Here is a 21,505-nt window from a genome sequence, read left to right as displayed (position 1 = left end):
AACAATATCTCCAACATATCCTTTCAGCATCCTTGATATTTTATCACTCTGTTCCTCAATCTAGATACATGTTTTACTTCCATTTTATAATTCAATTTCTCACACTTCCATCCGTCACAAGTCTGAGTGCTCAATTCCTGTTTATTAGAGTTACAGTTATTAGATGACCAGAAATACTAATGAACGCTGGATTCTTTTTTTTATTTAAGTTACTGCTTATTCTGCTGCCCCCAAGTGGCAAAAATATAAAGAAACAAATCATTAAAAAATATACATTTTGAATTTGTTTATATGTCAAACATAAAAGTCAAGTTCTTTGATATTTAAACAAATAAGTTTAAAGAAAATCTTAGAACTTAAGTCTTTATGAGGGCTTGGTAGTACACTAAAAACAAGGAAGTGCCTTTATGTTGATAGAATCATGAAGTGTTCAAAGTGTCAAGGTGTTGAAATGGGCAATAAACAACAGGAATGAAAAGGTAGACACAGAAACTGCAGTAAAAGTCGAAAGAAGACAATATGATTAAACTCTTAATTTATTATCACCACACATTGTGCAAAGGTATTTAAACACCAGGATAAACCTTCTTGTGTATAGTTTGATGTTGATATTGCTAATACAATATGACCCTTTTTTTTGTCACTTGCGGTCTCTCATAAACTGCCACGAGCCAATCAGAAATGCTCACAGTTTTATCCGTGGCCTGACCACACAGCTGCGCATACTACAGAGTCACATGTCACACAGCTTGTTTGATTGTAGTGAGATGACTAGCATTTTTTTAAAGAATTTTATTTTTCTATTTACAACTTAAGAACATGTAAATATCAGAGAGGAGAACTTGAGCCTTAATTACTCCCAAAGTTGATAGAAACTTCAGAAAGGATGTACAACAGGGCAGAGGAGTGGAACATCGCTTTTGCAGGTTGTGGATTCAGGAGTATTTACTATGTGGGATCTCTGAGCTGTATCCTCGAGAGGGTCCCACAACTGGTTCATGGGGCTTCTAAAATTGGGGGAGCTTCATCTGGATGTCTCGTGGCAGCAGCTCTGACACTTGGGATTCCCATGGGTGAGTTACATTTACGTACTTTCCAGGTTAGAGATGGTGGAGCTCATCAAGCTCCGTTTAATGTTTATATATATGAGAATGGTCAGTTAACGCATGGAAAGTTTCATGTCCCATGAAACCATTCTACGATCTAACATCAGGTACCTGACCCACAATTTTTTCATTTTGTGTTACTTGGCCATTCATAAAGGTCAGGGATATGTTATTTTGAAACAGCTGATCTGATACTTGGAGTAAACAATGTACTCTGCAGGTTCACTGGCACACACTGAGTTTATGTAATAGTGAGAGCAAATTCCATAGTTCACATTATATTCACAGTGAGTGAGTACAAAACATTTGCCAAGCATTGCATTGCTTCACCACAAAAAAACAGTAACGCCATGACACATTTCATGTGCTTGCTTAAGCATTTTTCAGGTATTTTGATAGTAACACCATTGTAAAACAGTCCCAACAGAAGAAGGGGTAGATATTTGGCTTCTTCAAAACAATCAAAAACAAGTCGAATATATCAAATTGTGGCTTTAATCAATTGACTAATTAATCTATTTCCTTTTTTTCTGCACCGTAAAAGTAACTGTAAAATATCACTTCCCCAAACCTTGATTTTCTGCTGTCAACCCTCAGAACCGCTCTGTTTCAAGATTTTAACCATGGCAAAAGAAGCCAGAAAACACACTCTGGGGGTTTTTCACCCGACCTTTAGTTTGCTGCGAACAGTCCGACACTATCTGCTGGAAAAGCTTCCAGAAGATGCCCACCTCCGGGCCACTGGAAAGCTCTGTGTGTCCCTCACCAGGCTGGCTGATGGGGAAAACGTTTTAGTGTCAGAGTTTGCCAGCAGAGATGAACTCATTCAGGTAGAACAGAGTGCTGATTTCATGGCATTTGCAAAATATCAGAGACTGGGGCTCCGATCAGTTAAATTCTGATGATTTAACCTGTTTTGTGTACAATCTGCAGGTTCTCATATGCAGCTGTTTTTTCCCTGTTTACTGTGGTTTCATCCCACCTTCATACCGTGGAGTGGTGAGTGAATGCCTAGTGTAATTATTCAGTTAGGTTAGTGTAAAAGGATTATGAGAAAATGTGCTTTGTTTTGGGTTACGGTTCTGCAAAAAATAGAAATACCAATTATACTAATGATAAAATTAATAATAGCTATAATATTGATAGTAATTTAAAGTTGACAAAGCCTCAAAATCAAACCATTATATTTTCAAAGAGTTCTGACAATATTGATGATAATAGTGATAATATGACGATTTTGTCAATATAAAAAGGTAGGAAGAAGAAGAAAAAACTCATAAAGAATAGATAAATACACTGCTTAAAATATAGATTAAAAACAGATTTGCAAACCTCACAAACCAATATTTTATTCTCAAAAGGAAATAGAAAACATGTCAAATGTTGAAAGTTAGCATTTTGCTATTCTATGAATTATAAGTTCGTCTTGACTTTGATGGGAGCAACACGTATCAAAGAAGTTGGTACAGGGCAGCAGAGGGCTGGAAAACAGAAGTACTTAAAAGAAACAGCTGGAGAACATGCTGCAACTAATTAGGTTGATTGGAAACATGAACTGTGGCACCTTAGTGAGGCAGAGTCTCTGAGGTAAAGATGGGCATAGGTTCAGACATCTGAAAAAAAAAAAAAAAAACATCTACAAATTGTAGAGCAATTTCAGAAAAATGTTAATACAATTTACAATCCCAAACACCCATCCACGGTACATAATACCATCTAAAGATCCAGAGAATCTGGAGACTGTGCACAGGGGACACAGCTACTGGATGCCTGAGAACTTTGGGCACTCAGGCAGCACTGCATTAAAAACAGATTTTGTCATTAAAATCACTGCAAGGGCGCAGGAACACTTCCAGAAATAATTGTTTGTTCACCATATGTGAATATGATCTATAAAATGTGTAGTTTTCTCTACGGTTAATTTAAATGGAGTGAGACAAAGTGGAAAAACTGTTCAGTGGTCAGAAACTTTTTTTATGGAAATTATGGATGCCGCATCGTCTAGACTAAAGATGCCTCTATCTCTGATGGTATTATGGTGCGTTAGAGCATATGGAAGTGTTTTTTTGTTTAGACATGTTGCTGCCATCAAATTCAAGATGAGCTAGTCTCAGTTATGACATGTTATGACAGGATGTCTCACTTTCAACATTTAATGTTTTCTATGTTCTACTATGAATACAATGTTGGTTTATGAGATTATGAGATTTGGAAATTGTCATACTCTGTTTTTGTTTTACGTTTTATACAGCGCCCCAACTTTTTCTGGAATCGGGGTTGTAGGATAAGAGTGCAACACCACACAAATCTACATAGGCCGCATATTCTGTCTATTTGAATCCAATTCAAGGAAGAAGTAATGAAACTTGTGTTGCGACTTGATTATTTCCAAAGTCTGATTGGTGCATGTTAGGACAAGTAAATTGTGCACAACATTTGGGGCAACCACTGTAAAGGTTTGATCTCCTCATGTTTCAGTCTAGATTTCGTAACATCTAAGAGCATCTGACTGATTGACCACAAGTGTGGATTAGAAGAAGCTTTCTTAAAGCATTACAGCGGAGACCAGGATTATGTGTTCATGCTTTTTTTATATACCAGTTAAAAGATGAGCTGCTATGTTTTAACCTATTTGCAAAAAATACAGGGAAGACGATCTAGATCTCGTGAAAAACTTTTAGCAGTCTTCAAGGGAGAGATAAGGCTTCACTTTGGCACCCTCGGTCAGAGAGAGCTTGATTTTGAAACTGTTGATTGTTGATAGCAGAGTGACTGTGTGGAGCAAAGGCTTGTAGTTTAATTTACATAAGGATGAGAAAATTAAGCCTAATCCAGATTTAAAAGTCACTTGATGGGCAAATAGACCTAGATATCACCATTAAAGCAATAGAAAGGAATATTCTATTTCCTAAAAAAACATATACAGAAACTTTATAAGAATGCCGGACCTGAAATTGGCCCTATAGTATCTCACAAGTGAAAGGGGGGCTGCAGACAAGATAACATTCCAGAGTGAAAACTAAAACTCCTCTTTTTCAGATAGAACCAAGTCAGAATCTTTGATATCAACAAACTATTCATGTTGCGACATCAGAATGTTATAACCCACCATTTCAAAGGCAGCAAATAAGAGTTTCCTGCATTCCTCATCGTTGGCAAGAACAGTTTGTTCTGTTTTTTTCTCTTTTTGATACCAAATACTACTTGTAATCTTCAAATATTATTCCACTGTAATCAAAAACAGGTATTTTTTACTTTTAAACTGTTCAGATTCAAACTTTAAGTGCCCTTCAGAAACAGAGAGCTGCCACTCCATGTTTAACACTTTATTTCTTTAAATTGGTGAATGAATCCCAGATTTGATCTGTGTTGCATCTTTGCAGTCTGGCTTCTACATTCCTTCCTTTCCTCTTTCCTCTCAGCGCTACATGGATGGAGCACTAAGCAACAACATGCCTCTGTTTGAGCACAGAAACACCATCACTATGGCCCCTTTCTCAGGCGAGAGTGACATCTGCCCCAGAGAGGGTACCTTCAGCTTCCTTGAGTCCCACTACAGCAATGTTAGCATTCAGGTCAACACTGGCAACGTGCATCGTGTCTGTACATCCTTCTTTCCTCCTAAACTGGAGGTGAATCACCGTCCAAAAAATTCTTAAACAGGATATTAAAGTGAGAGCTAAAATATCCACTACTTCTCTTTCCTTCTTTTTTTTTTTCATGGTTTTGGATAGAAGCTAGCTGAGATCTGCCACAGTGGCTACATGGATGCTCTTTCTTTCCTAAAAAAAAGAGGTGAGTACCTTATCCTCTTTGCTACCAGGTCGGTCATTTTCCTGTTTTACTCTCTATAGTGTCATCAGTCGACTGTTCGTTCATAGATCTGCTTAGTGCCGAGTATAATCCCCGCTGTGTGGTGGTGGATGTGAGCAGGATCACACCTGCTTGTTGTGAGCTGGTGAAAGCAGTGGCTCATGCACAAGAGGGGAGTAAGAGGGAGATGCTGCTGAATGGACAAAAGCCTCAGAAGGAAGATCGTTGGTGGCTGGAAAACAAAGCCATGAAGAATCTCCCAGTGGGTATCAAGAAAGGTAAGGAGGATAGGTGCCACTGGTTTAAACCACAAATAGGTTCATTTTAGTTTAAGCTTATGGGTTATATACATTTTCCAACTTTAATAGTCATCTTTAAGTTGATTTAGTTCAAATGTAATTAAAATCCCTGTGATGAATAAATAGTGTTGATGTTAATGTTTATCCCAATCACAAAATCTCCTTCTGGTCATATGATACGGACTTGAGAGCTGATCTCTTTGTATTTCTGTGTGTTAGTGCTATGTGAGGCATGCAGGGACACTCGTGATGCTGGCGTGTGGTGGTCTCAGATCACCGACTTCCTTCCAGTGAAGCTCATCTTGTATCCACTGACCCTCCTCATCCGCCCCATCCAGCTGACCTATTTACTTGTCAAAAGTAAAGTGCTTTGATTGAGCTATCATGCACGAATCTAACTATTACTTCAATGGGAAATAACTATGGAGTAACAACATCTGACACTTGAATTGGTCTATAACATAGTCTGTAACATGTTTGAGTTTTTATTCTAACTTCATGATTATCAGGTTGTGCAGCGGCAGGTCTCTGCAGGCACAGATGGTGCATCAGAGGTGATGACCCCAATAAGTTGATTTGCATAGACAGTTTAAAAAAAAAAATCAATTTATGTTTCTTTGGATAATCAGATGATGGCTGGCTGCTTTGTGCATGGGCCAGTCGACTCTCATTCGTCTCTATCTCCTGAAACAGAGAAGCTGCTGTTAAACAACAGTTTCTAAGGAGATAACATCACAGCAAAACACTTACTGACTATGATGCTCATTTTTACCATGTCTTATTGCATCTTCAAAAAAAGCACTGCAGCAACAATTCCTCTGACTCAGACCTCAGCGATCTGACATTAGATTAGACAAAAACATCCAGCCGTTGACCTCAACAGCGGAGATTACCTTAAGACCTTTTCCACAACCCCATACCTATTAAAGTTGGGATGTTCTTTAAAATGTTAATAAAAACAGAATATATTGTTTTGGAAATAATTTTGAAATTTTCCTGTCATTCTTAATAGTGAAAAGACAGCATCAATTATTAAAATACAGATGGCAGAATCAGGTTTTAAAAAGGTGGGATGAGGAAAACACTACTTTGGAATATTTGTATAATATTAAAGGAAAAAAAACCTTCCGGACACCTGGTGGAACATCCATGGGAGGCTGATTCTGTGGGAGAAGTTTAACACCATGTTCGGGACTGGAAAGTATGACAGAGGATGCCTAAAAACTGCTAAGCAGCTTAATTCCTGTGTCGAAAAATAGGGAAAACATTTGACTTTGGTAACTCCAACATTTAGTCTGCTGAGTTCACAAATGATCAGTGTTGTTAAAAGAATGCAACACGGTGGCAAAAGAGTATACGACTATATCCCAGTCCCAACTAAAAAAAAAACAACTTAATTAACAAATATTCAAAATAAAAAAAATTCTAATCTGACGCATCGTCTTTATTCTACTTCTCCTTAAATATAGAGTTTAAATTATTTGCAAGTCACTGCGTTTTATATTCATAGCATCTCAACCTCCAATACATTGTCTGAATTTCACCGAGTCATGGGGACCATGTAGACTTCCATCCTGAATTCTTCACCGGCAACAAGGCTCCACTATGGAATTTTTTTTCCAAGTTTTAGTCCATCTCCAAAAAGGAAATAAAACGGTAAACTTCATGAAGACACAAAGTTGCCATATCTACTAATTGTGTATGCAAATGAAGAGCAACCAAAAATGTATAAAAAGCATAATCAGGACATTTTATTAGACAAGTGTTTCATAAAAGTCCTTGTGAGTGACATTTTTATAAATTCCTAAAAGAAAAAAACAACAAAAAAGACAAAAATTAAAAGGAAAAGCATTTTGAGTTGTGTAACATTACATTGAAAGGCCAGAAGTTTCCCCATGTGGGATGTCAGACACCCATGAGTCTGCTTTTCTCGAGCGATCATTTTGCATCTCATCAGTTCATAGCACCATGAATGTAAAAACAGTAATGCTAGTTAAATCCTCAGTGCAAACAGAGGATCATACAGGCTCACACTGATCCGTCAACATAAAATAACCAGTTTAATCTACTGTCCAAACAGTAGACATGAATATTGACACTTACTGCAGCACAGTGCAGTACAGTACAAGGACAGAAACAAATGTTTAAATACATGACCTTCTCCAAAGACAGTCAGTCATCAGTGTCCCTGATTTCACATATTCAAAGACTGCCGCGGAGACAATCATACATGTTTAAAAGACCACAGGCAAAATAAAATGTGCAGAGAGAATGTTCTGCAAATTTTCTAACAAGTTCTAAACGTGGTCATACTCCACTCAGACACTACTATAAAGGAAAAATCTAAAACATGACAAAATGAGGTAAAAGACTGAGATGGCTGCCGTCTCTGCGGCACGCAGACACTTTTTCCTCATATGCTGGCATCTTTTGGTCCTCCACTTATGTCTGGAATCTCATCAGCAAAGGACTGAGTCATCCACTGTCCGTCTGGGAGCTGGCCTTCTGATGTTAGGGACACGGGCGTCTCCTGCGCTCCCTCTGAAGATGGAGAACACACGAGTGGAGTCACTGAACTATTGATATTGTTCTGTTATACCAATGATGGATGTGTAGGAAGTCCAGGTACAGATTCAACTTCTTGCTAAGAATCTTTGTTCCAACTTTGGAACCAAATTTGCCACCATTCGTGGAAATTTTATGACCAAAACTATCAGGAAAGTGAAAGTAATAGTTAGTGTTAGTCCTAGGTTTATAGGAAATGTCACTGTTGTCTCATTTTACCAGTCAAATGAATAATGCTCCATGTAGCATGTTACATCTATGAGATATCCGAGTGTTTTTCAGCTCTATTTTCCTGAGTTCACGATGCATTAAACAGCCATCTAACATGAAAAAAGAAGGATGTGACTGTGAGTCTGGCATGGCCTCAGGCTCATCTGTCTGTTTAAGGTTACCTGCGTTTTCAGCTGAAGAGAATGTACAGAGACCGTTGGTCTGGCTCTCAGCCTGGCCTTCTTCAGGTCCTCTCTCCACATATGCTCCACCATAGGCATCTTCATAACCGGGATCATACTGCTCCTCCTTTATTGCCGTCCTCTTGGCATCCTCTGTTGGTGTAACAACGTAGGAAATAAACTACATACCAAATGGAATAGTTCTTGGATCTGCACACAACAAACTGAAGGTATTTAATATCATTCATGTTTTTTTTAAAGTAAATGATGCAACAATCCTCCGTGGCTGTAAGAGTATCGAAAACTGTTTTATTATCCTAACAGTGGGGAGAGCACTTATTTAAGAAGGTAAACACTTTCTGTTACATCACACTTTAAAAATGAAATCTTCTGCTACTTAAACACACTTAATCAGCCATGGTCAAGCTTACCCTTAGCCAGCTTGAGGTCAAATGAGTACTCAACCTCCTGGACCTCAGTGCTTTTTGCGATGCCCTTTAGCTGATCTTTGAGCTCTCTCAGCTTGATGTAGAAGTGGACTTTGTCCTGGGCTCGAGGGAACTGGGCACATCGAGCGCTGGATGAAGGCATCAGATACAGGGCCTGTATAGGCAGAATGACTGCTAAGTCCCTTCTTGTTAACATGTCCATACGATGTCCGTATGGTGTTTTTTTTTTTTTTTTTTTACATTCAGAGAGACACATCACGGGTAACTAAAACAGAGACAGTCAGTGACATGATGGCTGGGTGTGTATTTCTTGAAACTGCAGTTCACCAATGAACAGAATAACTTGTGGGGATCAGGATCGAGGTTTATCCAATGTTAGTGGCACGTTATTAAGTGTTTGCCACTTATGTAATTAAGAGCTTTTGTGTAAAGTTGAGGCTGGGCTCATTAAAAACAAATCTGTGGTTTTGGTTGTTTTAATTTTCTAAACCTGGCCGCAATTTCCTTCTCGCTGCATAACAAACATTTGGGTCCACTCCTCAATTTTCAAATTCATACCAACTTTCCCCATCAAGAAGTGAACTCGTCAATTGCTTGAATAAAAAGCAGAGATTTGCACATTCAGCTTGGGGGTCACTCAACTGACTGTTTTTCAGTCCTGGTGGCATAAAAGCCTTATTACACAAAAAGGTTGAAGCCAGCAGAAATGCCGAGATGGTTATTATTGCTACACTGATCTGTAATTTCAGCCTGTTACTGTCACTCCAGTTTAGGAGCGTGTTCATTCCATTAATAAGGGACGGGTTCGGGCTCTTACCACATCACAGTCGGGGATCTTGTGTGGCTGCAAACCAAAGTCAAGTTTTTGGGGTTTTTTGCCAAATAGCTCTCTGCAGAACATTTCATAGATACCTGTGAAAAAAAATAAAAATACTGCATTAATTTAGTGAATCAGGGTGTTTTGTTGGAATTGTTTCTTTGTAGTAGGTGAAAGCTTACATTTTCCGTTAAACACAGCAATAAGTGGTTTGTATTTTTTCAACTTCTCCACGAGAATTTTGCCTCCTTCACGTAATTCTTTACTGGTGAGAAGAAAACAAACAAAAAAAGAGCTACAATACAGCATTTAGGCAAAATTCAGACAGCTATTATGTTTGGTTTTTTTTGTTTAGCTTAACAACATTGATGCATTTCATTTTGCCCAAAGTTTAGAGGCCTACGTTGAGAGGTCTTTGCTCCCTGGTGTTGCTCTGGCAACCATGTTGGTGAAGCCGATTTTGTACTTGACAGGCAGGTCTGTGTCGTGCATGTGGTTGAGTTGTTCATCGGTAAATCCTGACAGAAACAGGCATTTCCCTGGAATCAAAGAGTTTTCTTGTTAGTCAACCCAGCAGATAACAAAAACAAGTGCCTTTCTTTCAAATGAATAAAGTTGGAAAAAAATCTCATCAACTCTTGATTCAATTCTGATAAATGTGCTTTAATTTCACTTGACAGTCCACAGTATAGAGGTCTAAAACTCAACAGGGTTTTGCAAAGACAGCACAGGATCGCATACGTGCCATACTTTTGTATGACTGTCTAAAATCTTTTACTGGTTAATTTCTGTTGTTTTATGTTTCAGTTGAACAGTACTGCTGCTACTAAATCCTCCAAAATGATCATACAGATGAACGAAAACCACTTACTTTTAGGCATAACCCTTATAAACTGGAAACTGTGAGCATTCTTATATCCTTTGAACATTTTTGCAACACAAGAACCATCATTTTACTGTTAGATTAGTTAAAATCATTCCCGAATCGTAACTTACAAAAATGATTTCCAGGACCTGGAAACCACCGCCCGATGAAAGCTGCCATCAGTCCCGGATTGATACCAATCTGAGAAACAAACAAGATATTTGTTAAGCTCACAAAATCTAATTATTTCCTAATAGAGTTCACCGTTAACCAGCTAAAAAAGTGAATCTCACAATGACATAGTCCAGGTTGTAATCCAGCAGGTCTGGCAGAGTCTTTTTCATGACTTCCTCCTCTGACATCCCTTTGAATCGGTCCACTTTCCTCTTCACCTTCTTAAAACTCTCATCAATCTTCTCCTGTTTTCCGTCGGCCTGAGCCTCAGCAGCCTTCTTAGGCTTCGGGCCTGGCTTTGCTTTGGGTGCATTTGGGTCTTTGGGTGGCTTGGGTGGCTTTGGTGCCTTTGGTGCCTTGGGTACTTTTGGTGGTTTGGGTGCACGCGGTTCCTTGGGTTGTGCCGGTCTTCCTCTCTTTTTTGCTGGGGCTACAAGAACAAGAAAAAGCCAAGTCATGAAGAGGAACTTTAGAGCCTTAACTGTGGAGAGTTACTTTTATATATTATGATGCCTTATTAGCGCTCTATTGGATTCAATTTCTGTCTGCCTCGCGTATCAATACATCATGCAAAACAAAGTACCACTTAAAACAGTTTCAGAATGCCAATTATATTTGAGTTGATAGTCCTAACTCAGCTATTTATACTGTGAAGATGCTTTTTCAAAAGGCGTCACGGTACGTTTTGCCAGGTTAGCAGGCTCCAGCTGATCTGTCACAGGTTCTGGGATGGCCATGTGCTCCATGGCTGCCTCTCCAGTCGTACTCTCTGGGTAGTGAAACTGATGGTTAGGGTTGAAGTTTGAGTATTGTGCTTGGAGAGCTTGAAACTGCTGGGCGGACCGCACCCTGTAGTGGAATAATAAAAATAATAATAAAGTATTAACACATCAATCCAAAATAGAGTGGGATATGCTGTGGATGGTGAGCTGAGTTAAACCTGTTTGCCATCTATCTCTGAACTTTTTTTGCATGTGTGTTTTTTAATAATTTACAGCGTTCAGTTGAGAAGTGATGCATAATTTGATCATATACATTTTCAAATGATTAACTCACACTATAAGAGTATAATCATTAGTCTCAGTTGTCTAATTTAAAGCATGTTAGTTTTAGGGGAGATTTGTAAATAAAGGCAACCATCATATGGACAATGTTGGTCTTTTGGTAATTTGTAACATAATGAAACACTCCTCAAATGGGACTTCTTCAAATTTACAGAAACTTCAAATCATCACTGCAAAAACAAAACATTATATGTTAAATAAAGCTGTAGTCTGCTGCATTGGGCAACATTAGGTGAAGCTACTGCAGGGAGAAGTATTAAGAATCTGCATACATCCACAAATAACAGAGGAGAATATGAATATAATTCTAGAAGTGGCAGAGTTACTTGCAACTCATTTTTAGGCTGAATGACAAATCAGGACTTTAAGTTGGCCATCAGCATATGGTTAGTGAATCAAAGCTTCTTCCAAGGTAAAACACCAGGTGCATTCCTTTGTTTCCACCAGTATTGATAGAGAATATTATACAGAAGGACAAAAACAGAACAAAATGTAGAGCTGCGAGAATCGTCGCGATGGTTCACATCCCAAATATGAAAATGATGAGGGGAAAACAAAGACAGAAGGGGCAAATAGATGCACATGCTTTCATTTAATTTCATCACACTTTGCCATTTAGAGGTCTCTTTACAAAATCTGACCACGCTCTGGCCACACTGTGGTGAGGAGAAAGACTCACCACTGATGAAGATACTCCGGGGAGACAACAGGCAGTGATCCATTCAGCTTTTCTTCCATCTTTTGGGTGGTTTGACTTTATCAGATAAATTAACATGTATGTTGAAGGAAACACAGCCTGGGGTTGTACATGTGGTTTAGCATACAAGACTATGGCATAGTATGAAACTGAATGCATGTGCTAACGCCTTGTAATCAGAATGAGGAGGTGCAAGTAAACATAAAACTGAACATAAACAACAACAACAAAGGGACATTTAAATGGTAATGACAGAATAAAACTAAGTTAAATTATTAGTTACTGATCCATTAAGATAGAACTTTAATATTAGTTGGTATTGTAAACACTAGTTTCAGCAATACACCTGCTAAAATTCTTCTTCTTTTATAAAAGACTTTGCTAATTGACAAGCTAACCCGCCTGAAACCGGTTTCACTCAACTACCTTAAAACGGGATTGCAATACAATGTTAGCAATTAACGGTACCAGTTTGGGCCTTTGCAAGTTCAAATACAGATTTTTCATATTCAGGGCGATAGAATTAACTGCACTGTTAAAAGCTACCAAGTTACAGTGCCACAAGTACAGCTAATGTTAGCCATCAGCTAGCTAGCCGGCTAACTTAGCATGGATGAATGGTTTCGCGTCCACTGCGTTTTTCGCAAAATAAAGTGTAAATAATTAACAATGATATATAAACTTAGACATACCTGTTGTGGGTAAGGTTTGAATTGGTCTCTTATGTTACAATAACTGATATTTTTCCATCTATCCCACACCTCAATTCACAAAATCTACAGCGCTACAGAGGCAACAAAGACACTGTCAACTTTGACACGGGAAGATCCCAAGTTTAAAAAATAGGGGCAACTAGAAAAATCACCTTCCCTATTTTCAATAAAATTGATTTGACAGACAGGTCTTGACGACCGAATATTTAAAACATAAGTTTTACGATCAAACATGTGTGCAAGTCATGTTTCTAATGTAAACCTTACGCCAACTTCGTAAACAAATAAAACACGAGTCCACCTCTGTTAGCTTTGGTATGAGCTGCTCGACTTTTAAACACCGCGAGGTTCTTTACAATTGGCTGATTGTCGTGTTTAAAGGGCTAAGTTTGCAGTTGGGTGAAATAGTTTTCAGCGTTTAATTTAACTAATGCAACACACGAGTAAAACATGTATTTATAAAGACCTACTACAAAGCCTCCTCTAAATCAAAAATATCATAGTTTCATTGGGATTTTTACCGCATAATGATAATAATGTGGGTTTAGTTTCACTAATTCAGCTTAAAAGATGTAACGTTACATTTTAATTGTCTCATGATTAATAAAGTCTGTCAGTAAAACCCGATGAGACATAATAAAGAAAAGCAGGGATACGCAATGCCCTAAAAACAAATCTATTTTTATCTCAAACCTTCTTTCAAGCCATTGATATTTTATTTTATCACAAAACTGTGGGACAAATCTTCCTGCTTCCTCTACAGAACTTTGTAAATGACCTTCTACTCAAGAGTATGCATTAAAAATTCCATGTAGATGCTCATTTCTGCATTTTCTCACATTATAGATTAGACTGTATAACAGAGCTTCCTGTAAATGACTCAAACAACCAGACAATAAACATGGCAGCTTTAGAGATTTAATAAAGCTGTACTTACAAATGAGAAATTACAAATGAGCCCAATTACATTTTTTACATAACAGATAAATGATAAAATACCAGTTTATCAAAGTAGAAAATAAGTAGCTGGAATCAAATATACAAAATGCAATAAATAATAAAAATTAACATAAAACACATGTGCATGACTGAGTGTTTAATATAACAGTGTGGGCTCTTTATCTCTTGTGCATCCCATTGCACTGCCTCACGAACAGCACGACCCCTCTTCTCTCGTGGTGTCGTTTCATATCCTCACTCATGTGCCTTGCTACAAGTTCAGCTGATATTTGGTTATCTGTTGAGCAAACAACCCCAGCTGTGGTGGTCCTTTGTCATGTTGTCTGCCGGCTGGCCTACAGTGCTCATTTCTGCAAATAACCACAACACAGATGGATTATACTGCTTTCATAAGTCATTTACGAGTCAGTAATCACACCAAATTACACTACCTGAGTGCTACAGCAGACATGCCTGCTTTTCTCCTCTCCTCCATCTTAGCTGCTTTGCTTCACTTCAACGCGCAGACCACCACAGCTTTCATACTCTGGATCCACTTGCTCTTCTTTGATTGCAATCCTCTTTGCGTCCTCTGCAGAACAAAGACATCGCCGGTAATAAAAAAAATTAAATGTGCAAAAACGACAAATATATGCCCGCTTATGCCAATCCCCAACAAGCAGGTTTGTTTTCCAGCTGTTCCATGTAACTGTGGGGAGCTGTGCCATTTACCCTTAGCTAGCTGCAGGTCAAAAGAGTACTCCGTCTCTACCACCTCGTGGCCGGGTGCCGAGCCTTTCATCTGGTCTCGCAGTTCCTTCAGCTTGATGTAGAAATGAACTTTATCTTGTGCACGCGGAAACTGGGCACAGCGGGGGCTTGATGATGGCATTAAGTAGCACACCTAAGACACGTGAGATATGTTTTTGTAAGCCTTCTTAAAGAATTTTGAGAGTATATCTCAAGTCACTGTTTCCACATACTGTTTCAGTTTCTGGGATCTTGTAGGGCTGTAGGCCAAACTCGAGATTCTTGGCCTTCACGCCGAAGGTTTCTTTGCAAAAGATTTCATAAATACCTAAAAAAAAAAAATCAAGAGTTTTATTTCTAAACTTAACCAGTGTTACTTCGAAAAATGTCTTCATACCTCAAACACAAATAGACTAAATTAGATCATTTCAGTGCTGAAATAATCCTACCTTTGCCATTAAAAGCTGCTATTAATGGCTTGTATTTCTGCAGCTTGTCAAGTAGCTGTCGGCCTCCTTCACGAATCTCCTTACTGGTTGGGAAGAAAAAAAATAAACCAAGATAACTGACTGCAGACAACTATTTTTACGTACGGAAATATTTTTTTCTCCACACACAGCATTCCGTACTGATGACCCTAGAATTTGGGCACAGTCTACTGTTACCAATACATTTTTCGCCCTGAAATGATTTAGCAGTTCTTTCCGTATGCGATCTCTATCGTTTGTGTTATCTTTAGTCTCTTTGCCAGCGCCCATCTAGCTTTAACTGAAATGACATACTTAGAAACGGTTTGCACTATTGTGTTTTTTTGCCCCCCCCCACCCCCCTTACCTGGAGAGATCTTTGCTACCAGGTGTGGTCCTCTCTACCATGTTGGTGAAGCCGATGCTGTATTTCTCGGGCAGACTCTGGTCGTGTGTGTAGTTGAGTTGTTGGTCAGTGAAACCGGACAGAAACAGACATTTCCCTGCACAGAAAGTTGAGCGTTAAATCCACCTAAAACCCATCAAGCTGATAAGGTGCCCTTGAGCAAGGCCCCGTACCCCCGTGCTCCCTGGGCGCTGTGAATGGCTGCCCACCGCTCCAGTGTATGGCATCTGTCTCTACGAGTGTGTGACCCTGTGCATGTGCATGAGTGTGTCAACAGGTGCCAACCTGGATGGGTTAAAAGCGGAGGACAAATTTCGTGTGTATGCATGACAATAAATCTGATCTTAATCTCTTAATCTTAAGAAGCAAAACACATTTCATTACGAGGCTGTTTCACTGCTGAACATCACAAAGAAGAAAGGTCATACAAAGATGTCAAAAACTGTTGAGGAACTAAAAGTAGAAAACCTCTCATTTTCAAACGTGACAGGTGAAACTCAAACAAAGGGGTGATGACTCTGAAAAATGTTAACAGCTCACAGTTTGAAGCCTCGACAGTTTTAACACTGCACAACTGTGTCATGTGCTGAGCATGTCTGCTTGTCACGATTTCTGTGCCGATTGAACATTTCAAACCAAAACCACAATTTTTGTGTCAACATACAGAAATGGTTGCCTGGATTCGGATAATGATGTCCTTTGAAGGCTGACAATAGTCCTGGGTTGATTCCAATCTGATGAGAAACGTGAAAGGTGTTACCATAGCAACACACCTAAAAACCTAAACCATAACTTGGACAATGGGAAACCCACAAATCCACATGTTTTAAATAACAGAAAGAGAGAGAATTTATTCATCCATTCCCAGCACCTAACTCACTATCAAAATGTCGAGATTGTAGGTGATGATGTCGGGCAGGGTTTTGGCCATAACTTCAGCCACCGACATGCCGTTGAAACGATTGAGAGCCCTCTTGGCTTTTTTGGCTGCCTCAATTTCATCTTCCTCCTCCTGCGTCTCACCATCCTCTGCCGGCTGTTTAGGAGGTCGTCCTCTCTTCTTCTTCACTGGCGTCACAACTAGGATAGCGAGGAGAAAGTGGCTGAGGTAAGACACTGAATCAAAAAAAAAAAACTCTACATAAAAACACAAGAAGTCCATCGCACAATAAGACATTAGGATTGGCATTTCATGATGCCTAAACTAAACGTACATAACAATAAGAAGTAGATATGGGGTGGATTTCACAAAGGAAGAGAATGACTCGATTCAATAACCTCCTCCTTTACCTTGTGGCGTGCCAGTAGGCTTAGGCTGGTGCTGAACACTTGACTCCTGCTGCTGTGTCGTATGCTGACGCTGAAGGGGGTGCATGACCGTAGGATGCTGCTGGTGCGGATGCTCCCTGAAACTCTGCTGGCACGCCTGCTCCTGGTAGGGGTGCGGGGCCGGGGGGTAGCTGTGGTAAAAAGCTTCCTGGTAAAGCGCTGGGTCCCGGTGGACGGACAGCTCGGTCATGACGGGCTCTTCCTCCATGGCACCATCGCTGTAATGACCCATGTTGTGATACGGCATCACATGCTGCACCTGAGGGTGCTGCTGACTAGACTGGTACCTACAAAAGAGGAGGAGGGGGGGGGGGACAGAGAAGGTGAGTAAAAACAGAACATATTGGATCTGGAGACGGCGGGAAAAGCCAAATTACGTCTTCTGTTCAATGGGGTATGTGAGGAAGTGGGTGTGAGGAAAACTTGCACACAGTTACACAAGACAAAGTGCTTACAAACATACATGCACGTGATGTACACCGCTCTGTATGCTGTGCACTATATTTAATCCTTTTATGCATTTCATGTATGTTGCAGTGCCAAATTATCTTCCCTTGTTTTGAGCGTGTATCTATCCATCTACAGATGTTCCATCATGCTTTTTGAATGAAATTACACAACGTGACTGTGCAAGCACAATGATTTTGTGTCAACTACTTCTCAAACATAAGAACTTTATCTTACTATATCCACTCTAAGCTTTAAAAAAACGGTCTGAGTAAAAGTTTTTGCATGGTGTGTATATATTTTTATAGTTCATAGCAAACACTCTGCAATAGGTGACAAATGGGGAAATGTTGCTTTGACTGTTAACCGGCCCAACATTTTGTAACTTTCTGCTCACACGCTGCCTCTCTCTGCCCGGCAAGACTTTCAGATCCTTTCTTAAAACTTGAAAGCCGTTGCAAATGTTTGATGTGTTTTAGTGTTTCTTCAACTACTTATTTACAATTAATATAGCACTGACAATCAATAATCTTTTTACAGCATCTTCTTTTATATGCATGTGTCCTCTGGCCTTGCACTTTTACCAGCTGTGCAGCATTTTGTGTTTTTGCAAAACACTTTTCAAGGTTGTGAATGCAAGTGCTACACAACATTTATTATATGATTGTTACTATGATGCCCTATAGAATTGACCAAAGAGACTATAAGTGTTGGCCAATTCGAACATTTACAGCTGCATAATAAAATTGCAACTCAACTAATTTGGTTGTAGAGAAAGTCCAGCATGATCATATCCTAACAAACTATAATCCATCATAATTACACTGTAAACAGCTAAGAGCATAAATGTAAAAATGTACAGATTGTATGATGTCGTTCATCTGATGATAGCTGTTTTTCTCCATCATGCATGAAAATGAAGAAGACGTCGAGGTGCCCCCCTCCCCACCCCAATCCTACCAGCTCCGACTCAAACTCACCACTGCTGAAAATAATCCGAGGGAACCGTCAATGATGTAAACTGGTTTTCCTCCATCTTAACTGTCGACTTATTTCAATACATTAACATCCATTCTACTGTCAAAAGGGTCCTTATTAAAAGCCGGAAAGTTTAACAGTATTCCACTTACGACTGTATTGCATTGCTGGGCACAAAGACGAATGGACGCCACTGCAGGAAGATTGAGCTAATAGTGAGCTAACAACATTACCAAATTCCACAGCCGTCTTTAATCTGCAAGAGACGTCTACATTAACGAAACAGAAATGCATTTGAATATAGTAACATACCTGTCGTACATTTTTTCTTAAGGTTTAAATTAAGGAAACGGGGGACTCCCAAAACAAAGACCATTTAAACGCTCAACATCGCGTTTAAAACAAGCTTACTGAACGCCTTCCGCCCCCTTGTGGTGATGAGCTGTATTACATGGCTCAAAGTCTAATTTGTTTTCTTTAATGCCCAACTCTATTGAGCAACATCGACATACACACGACTTGTAAAGACTAGTCTAGTGTATATTATTTAGTAATTCAAACATGGGAGAACACACAAGGAATTCTAGGGCATTTTACGTTTACTGCATGAATTCAAACAGCCTACCGCTAGACGGCGAAATATACATAATTCATGAATGCACCAATATGAATTCGTGACGGAGAAGAAGGCCATGGTCAAAGATAGTATATTTTTTTAACACCAATCACCCTACAGTAAAAAATAGAACCTGATCAAATTCCGTAAACAGTGGACACCCCTAATCTGAGTCTTTTCATCCCAGTGATCTGAGGTTAGTTCATACTTATAAATTTATATGAAAGGTAAATTATCACACTCATATGCAGCCTTAGAAAAAAAGAAAAAAAGGCAAACACACCTTATGTCACATGCATAGATAGATGCGGAGTGAGAACTCTTTATATGATAAAATCATGTTTTTGTTAGCTAAACAGTGTGACCTGCCTGTGTATCCCAATGACAGACGCTGTGGTTTGAGATAGTAAAAAAAGCTTAACGTAGTGACTATTAACCTATTTGTTGATGAACTAGATGAGGTAAGATTTACAGGCTTCACTTCAGGTCAGTTTATGTGTGGTTCTTTGTTAATTATCTCTGCACTTGTGGCTATTACATCAGGACTAATCGCTGATGGTAGTCTTCCTCTCAATGTATAAGTAAACAGCAGCATGTTGCAGCACATGCACATATGAGTACAAATATGTCAGACATACATTGTGTGAAAATTGACTGAAAACTTTACATAATTAGAAACCCCAGCTTGGTAACCCATGACCATAACAGATCCCAGTTTTCATTGTGGTTAATGGCAGTTATGGCTCAATTGTATGTTAGTAAGTAAGTCAAATGTATTCATAAAACACATTCATATAGTTCACACTGACCACAGTGTGGCTATAAGCAGTTAATCAAGTAAAGGTTTATGATAACATGAGACTTGTTGCTAATTTGACATGCAAATGGATTCTATTATCATGATAGCAATGATTAGATTTGGTTATTTCTTTAGATTAGATTTAGATTTAGATTAAGATTCCTTTTATTGTCCCACAATGGGGAAATTCACATTGTTACAGCAGCAAGAAATATTTTTAGCTTAAGAGAAAAAAAACAACAGAAACACACAATAGCAGATAATATCAACAATAGCAGCAGTTGTACATGGGATAGTAAATTGCACAGTGGAATAATGGTTATTGCACATTAATTATTGCACATTATTATTTTTATTTCACAGTATTTGAGTGATTGAGTCCTTAAGTGTGTGTGTGGTCTACTGGGGGTCAGTACTGGTAGTTAAACAGTCTGACAGCATCAGCAGGAAAGACCTGCGATAGCTCTCCTTCAGTGCTGCTTAGTGCACTGTATTCCCTGTCATCGTCATTCATTTTATTTCATTACCCAGTAGTATGATGACACTTTTATCTTATTTGATTTTGTTGTATTTTATTGCTTTCACTGTTCTTTTCTTGTTTTTATGTGTTTTACTTATTCTTCTCTTTATTTGTTACCTGTTGTAAAGCACTTTGGTACAGCGTAAGGATTGTCTGTAAAGGGCTGTATAAATAAAATACATTTATATTTCATTCTTTCTTTCTTCTTTTTGTCAGTTTCATCTCTCCTCCAGGCTGAATCAGATCTCATCAGTTTGTAAAGATGCCAGCTGGTGTGTCGTGGTCTCGGTACCTTAGGATGGTGGGAGCTTGTATGCTGTCCATGTTTGCAGGAGCACAGGTCGTCCACCAGTACTACCTGCCCGATCTGGTGAGGAAACCAAAATCTATTTTCACTGTAAATGGTCTCTGTTTTTTTCTTTTGTCTGCAAAATGTTTGAATGCAACGGAAGAAAAAAAAAAAGCATCCCCTCAAGTGGCTCAAACTGTTTAGTTTTTTAAATCAATACTTGACCAATTATGAGTTGAAAAATATCAAACAAACATTGTTAATGTTTCATCATTTGTGAATCAGTGGTTGCTGTTTTTCCATATTTCAGACTATACCAGAAGTCCCTCCAAAGCCTGGTGAACTTCGGACAGAACTACGGGGCTACAAAGTTAGAGAAGAGGCTGCTGCCACCATAGAGCAACTGAAAAAGGGACAAAATGTGGACTGATGTGGAATTATATTTCCTCTGCATGGACAGTCAGTGCAGTGATAAAGCTATATGCTGCAATGTACCTGGACAGTACCTGAACAGTCATTTTTGGGACATCTGCAAAAAAATATTTGATAATTTCTTCAAATGGAATAAGCAAGGGTTGTGACCATGTAGATTCTCAGTCATCCAGGTCATGGCAATCCGAAGAGCACCAATAAGGGCGAGCCCTTATTCAGTTGTCCTTTTTATGATCCTTGTTTATCCATCGCCATCCTTTTTGAATGTGTCTGTATATTCTGGAGGAGTAAAAGGAATAATAAAACACAACAGAAAGCTTCATGAACACATGTAAACTTATTTAAATCACGAAGGAGTGGGTGGTTTTCACAAAGATGGTGAAATATATTTTGAATAAAAGATATTAAACTAGAATTTTGGCAGTAATTGGAGGTAAATGTCTGTGTTTTTCAAATGATTATTAGTTGGCTGATTATATAAAGTTTCACACTAAGCCATCCATCTTAAAAATTATTTATTTTAATCAAAATGCAAAATATGCACAAATTAGAGCCGTTATTATGTGAACATTTTCTTTG

The 21,505-nt window shown here is 38.8% G+C and overlaps 4 protein-coding genes across 8 annotated transcripts; 2 read left to right on the top strand and 2 right to left on the bottom strand.

The window, feature by feature from the left end:
* The first annotated feature begins 886 nt into the window (after positions 1-886).
* On the top strand, positions 887-4,960 carry LOC142384891 (patatin-like phospholipase domain-containing protein 2). The gene is made up of 5 exons (XM_075471197.1): positions 887-1,073; positions 1,704-1,936; positions 2,040-2,105; positions 4,529-4,738; positions 4,841-4,960. Exons 1-5 carry the CDS (start codon positions 887-889, stop codon positions 4,958-4,960), a joined length of 816 nt encoding a protein of 271 aa, XP_075327312.1.
* Positions 4,961-6,947: 1,987 nt separating this feature from the next.
* LOC142384303 (G/T mismatch-specific thymine DNA glycosylase-like) lies at positions 6,948-13,050 on the bottom strand. 2 transcript variants are annotated; one of them, XM_075470443.1, is made up of 11 exons: positions 12,934-13,050; positions 12,224-12,298; positions 11,163-11,329; positions 10,600-10,910; positions 10,438-10,507; positions 9,845-9,980; positions 9,624-9,706; positions 9,442-9,536; positions 8,607-8,778; positions 8,176-8,328; positions 6,948-7,759 (listed from the first exon to the last, which is right to left on the bottom strand). In XM_075470443.1, the coding sequence occupies exons 2-11, from the start codon at positions 12,280-12,282 to the stop codon at positions 7,632-7,634; spliced, it is 1,374 nt and encodes a 457-aa protein (XP_075326558.1). In that variant the 5' UTR covers positions 12,283-12,298; positions 12,934-13,050; the 3' UTR covers positions 6,948-7,631. The 2 variants fall into 2 exon arrangements, with proteins under 2 accessions (XP_075326558.1, XP_075326559.1); XM_075470444.1 differs by lacking the exon at positions 12,224-12,298.
* A 598-nt stretch (positions 13,051-13,648) lies between these two features.
* tdg.2 (thymine DNA glycosylase, tandem duplicate 2) lies at positions 13,649-18,671 on the bottom strand. Of its 4 annotated transcripts, none has more exons than XM_075471064.1 (10): positions 18,273-18,671; positions 16,807-17,132; positions 16,397-16,596; positions 16,181-16,250; positions 15,478-15,613; positions 15,093-15,175; positions 14,877-14,971; positions 14,626-14,797; positions 14,346-14,485; positions 13,649-14,264 (listed from the first exon to the last, which is right to left on the bottom strand). In XM_075471064.1, the coding sequence occupies exons 1-9, from the start codon at positions 18,326-18,328 to the stop codon at positions 14,391-14,393; spliced, it is 1,233 nt and encodes a 410-aa protein (XP_075327179.1). In that variant the 5' UTR covers positions 18,329-18,671; the 3' UTR covers positions 13,649-14,264; positions 14,346-14,390. The 4 variants fall into 4 exon arrangements, with proteins under 4 accessions (XP_075327179.1, XP_075327182.1, XP_075327180.1 ...); XM_075471067.1 differs by having other exon boundaries at positions 18,423-18,671; XM_075471065.1 differs by having other exon boundaries at positions 18,583-18,671.
* Positions 18,672-19,242: 571 nt separating this feature from the next.
* Positions 19,243-21,411, top strand: uqcc6 (ubiquinol-cytochrome c reductase complex assembly factor 6). The gene is made up of 3 exons (XM_075471063.1): positions 19,243-19,347; positions 20,422-20,575; positions 20,805-21,411. The coding sequence occupies exons 2-3, from the start codon at positions 20,468-20,470 to the stop codon at positions 20,922-20,924; spliced, it is 228 nt and encodes a 75-aa protein (XP_075327178.1). The 5' UTR covers positions 19,243-19,347; positions 20,422-20,467; the 3' UTR covers positions 20,925-21,411.
* Positions 21,412-21,505: the final 94 nt, after the last annotated feature.

The sequence above is a fragment of the Odontesthes bonariensis genome, chromosome 7 (genome assembly GCF_027942865.1).
Source record: "Odontesthes bonariensis isolate fOdoBon6 chromosome 7, fOdoBon6.hap1, whole genome shotgun sequence".
NCBI classification, from domain to species: domain Eukaryota; kingdom Metazoa; phylum Chordata; class Actinopteri; order Atheriniformes; family Atherinopsidae; genus Odontesthes; species Odontesthes bonariensis.
This window is presented reverse-complemented; position numbering and strand designations above follow the sequence as displayed.

Excerpts from the sequence above, each read along its gene's own strand:
- LOC142384891 (XM_075471197.1), top strand. The coding sequence starts at position 887 with ATGTACAACAGGGCAGAGGAGTGGAACATCGCTTTTGCAGGTTGTGGA. Across the intron at positions 1,937-2,039 it reads GCAGAGATGAACTCATTCAG|GTTCTCATATGCAGCTGTTT; the intron begins GTAGAACAGAGT and ends TACAATCTGCAG. Across the intron at positions 2,106-4,528 it reads CACCTTCATACCGTGGAGTG|CGCTACATGGATGGAGCACT; the intron begins GTGAGTGAATGC and ends CTTTCCTCTCAG.
- LOC142384303 (XM_075470443.1), bottom strand. The coding sequence starts at position 12,282 with ATGGAAGAAAAGCTGAATGGATCACTGCCTGTTGTCTCCCCGGAGTAT. Across the intron at positions 10,508-10,599 it reads ACAACCTGGACTATGTCATT|ATTGGTATCAATCCGGGACT; the intron begins GTGAGATTCACT and ends TTTGTTTCTCAG. Across the intron at positions 9,981-10,437 it reads AGGTCCTGGAAATCATTTTT|GGAAATGCCTGTTTCTGTCA; the intron begins GTAAGTTACGAT and ends CTTTGATTCCAG.
- tdg.2 (XM_075471064.1), bottom strand. The coding sequence starts at position 18,328 with ATGGAGGAAAACCAGTTTACATCATTGACGGTTCCCTCGGATTATTTT. Across the intron at positions 16,597-16,806 it reads GCCTACTGGCACGCCACAAG|TTGTGACGCCAGTGAAGAAG; the intron begins GTAAAGGAGGAG and ends TCGCTATCCTAG. Across the intron at positions 14,798-14,876 it reads AGATCCCAGAAACTGAAACA|GTGTGCTACTTAATGCCATC; the intron begins GTATGTGGAAAC and ends CACGTGTCTTAG.
- uqcc6 (XM_075471063.1), top strand. The coding sequence starts at position 20,468 with ATGCCAGCTGGTGTGTCGTGGTCTCGGTACCTTAGGATGGTGGGAGCT. Across the intron at positions 20,576-20,804 it reads AGTACTACCTGCCCGATCTG|ACTATACCAGAAGTCCCTCC; the intron begins GTGAGGAAACCA and ends TCCATATTTCAG.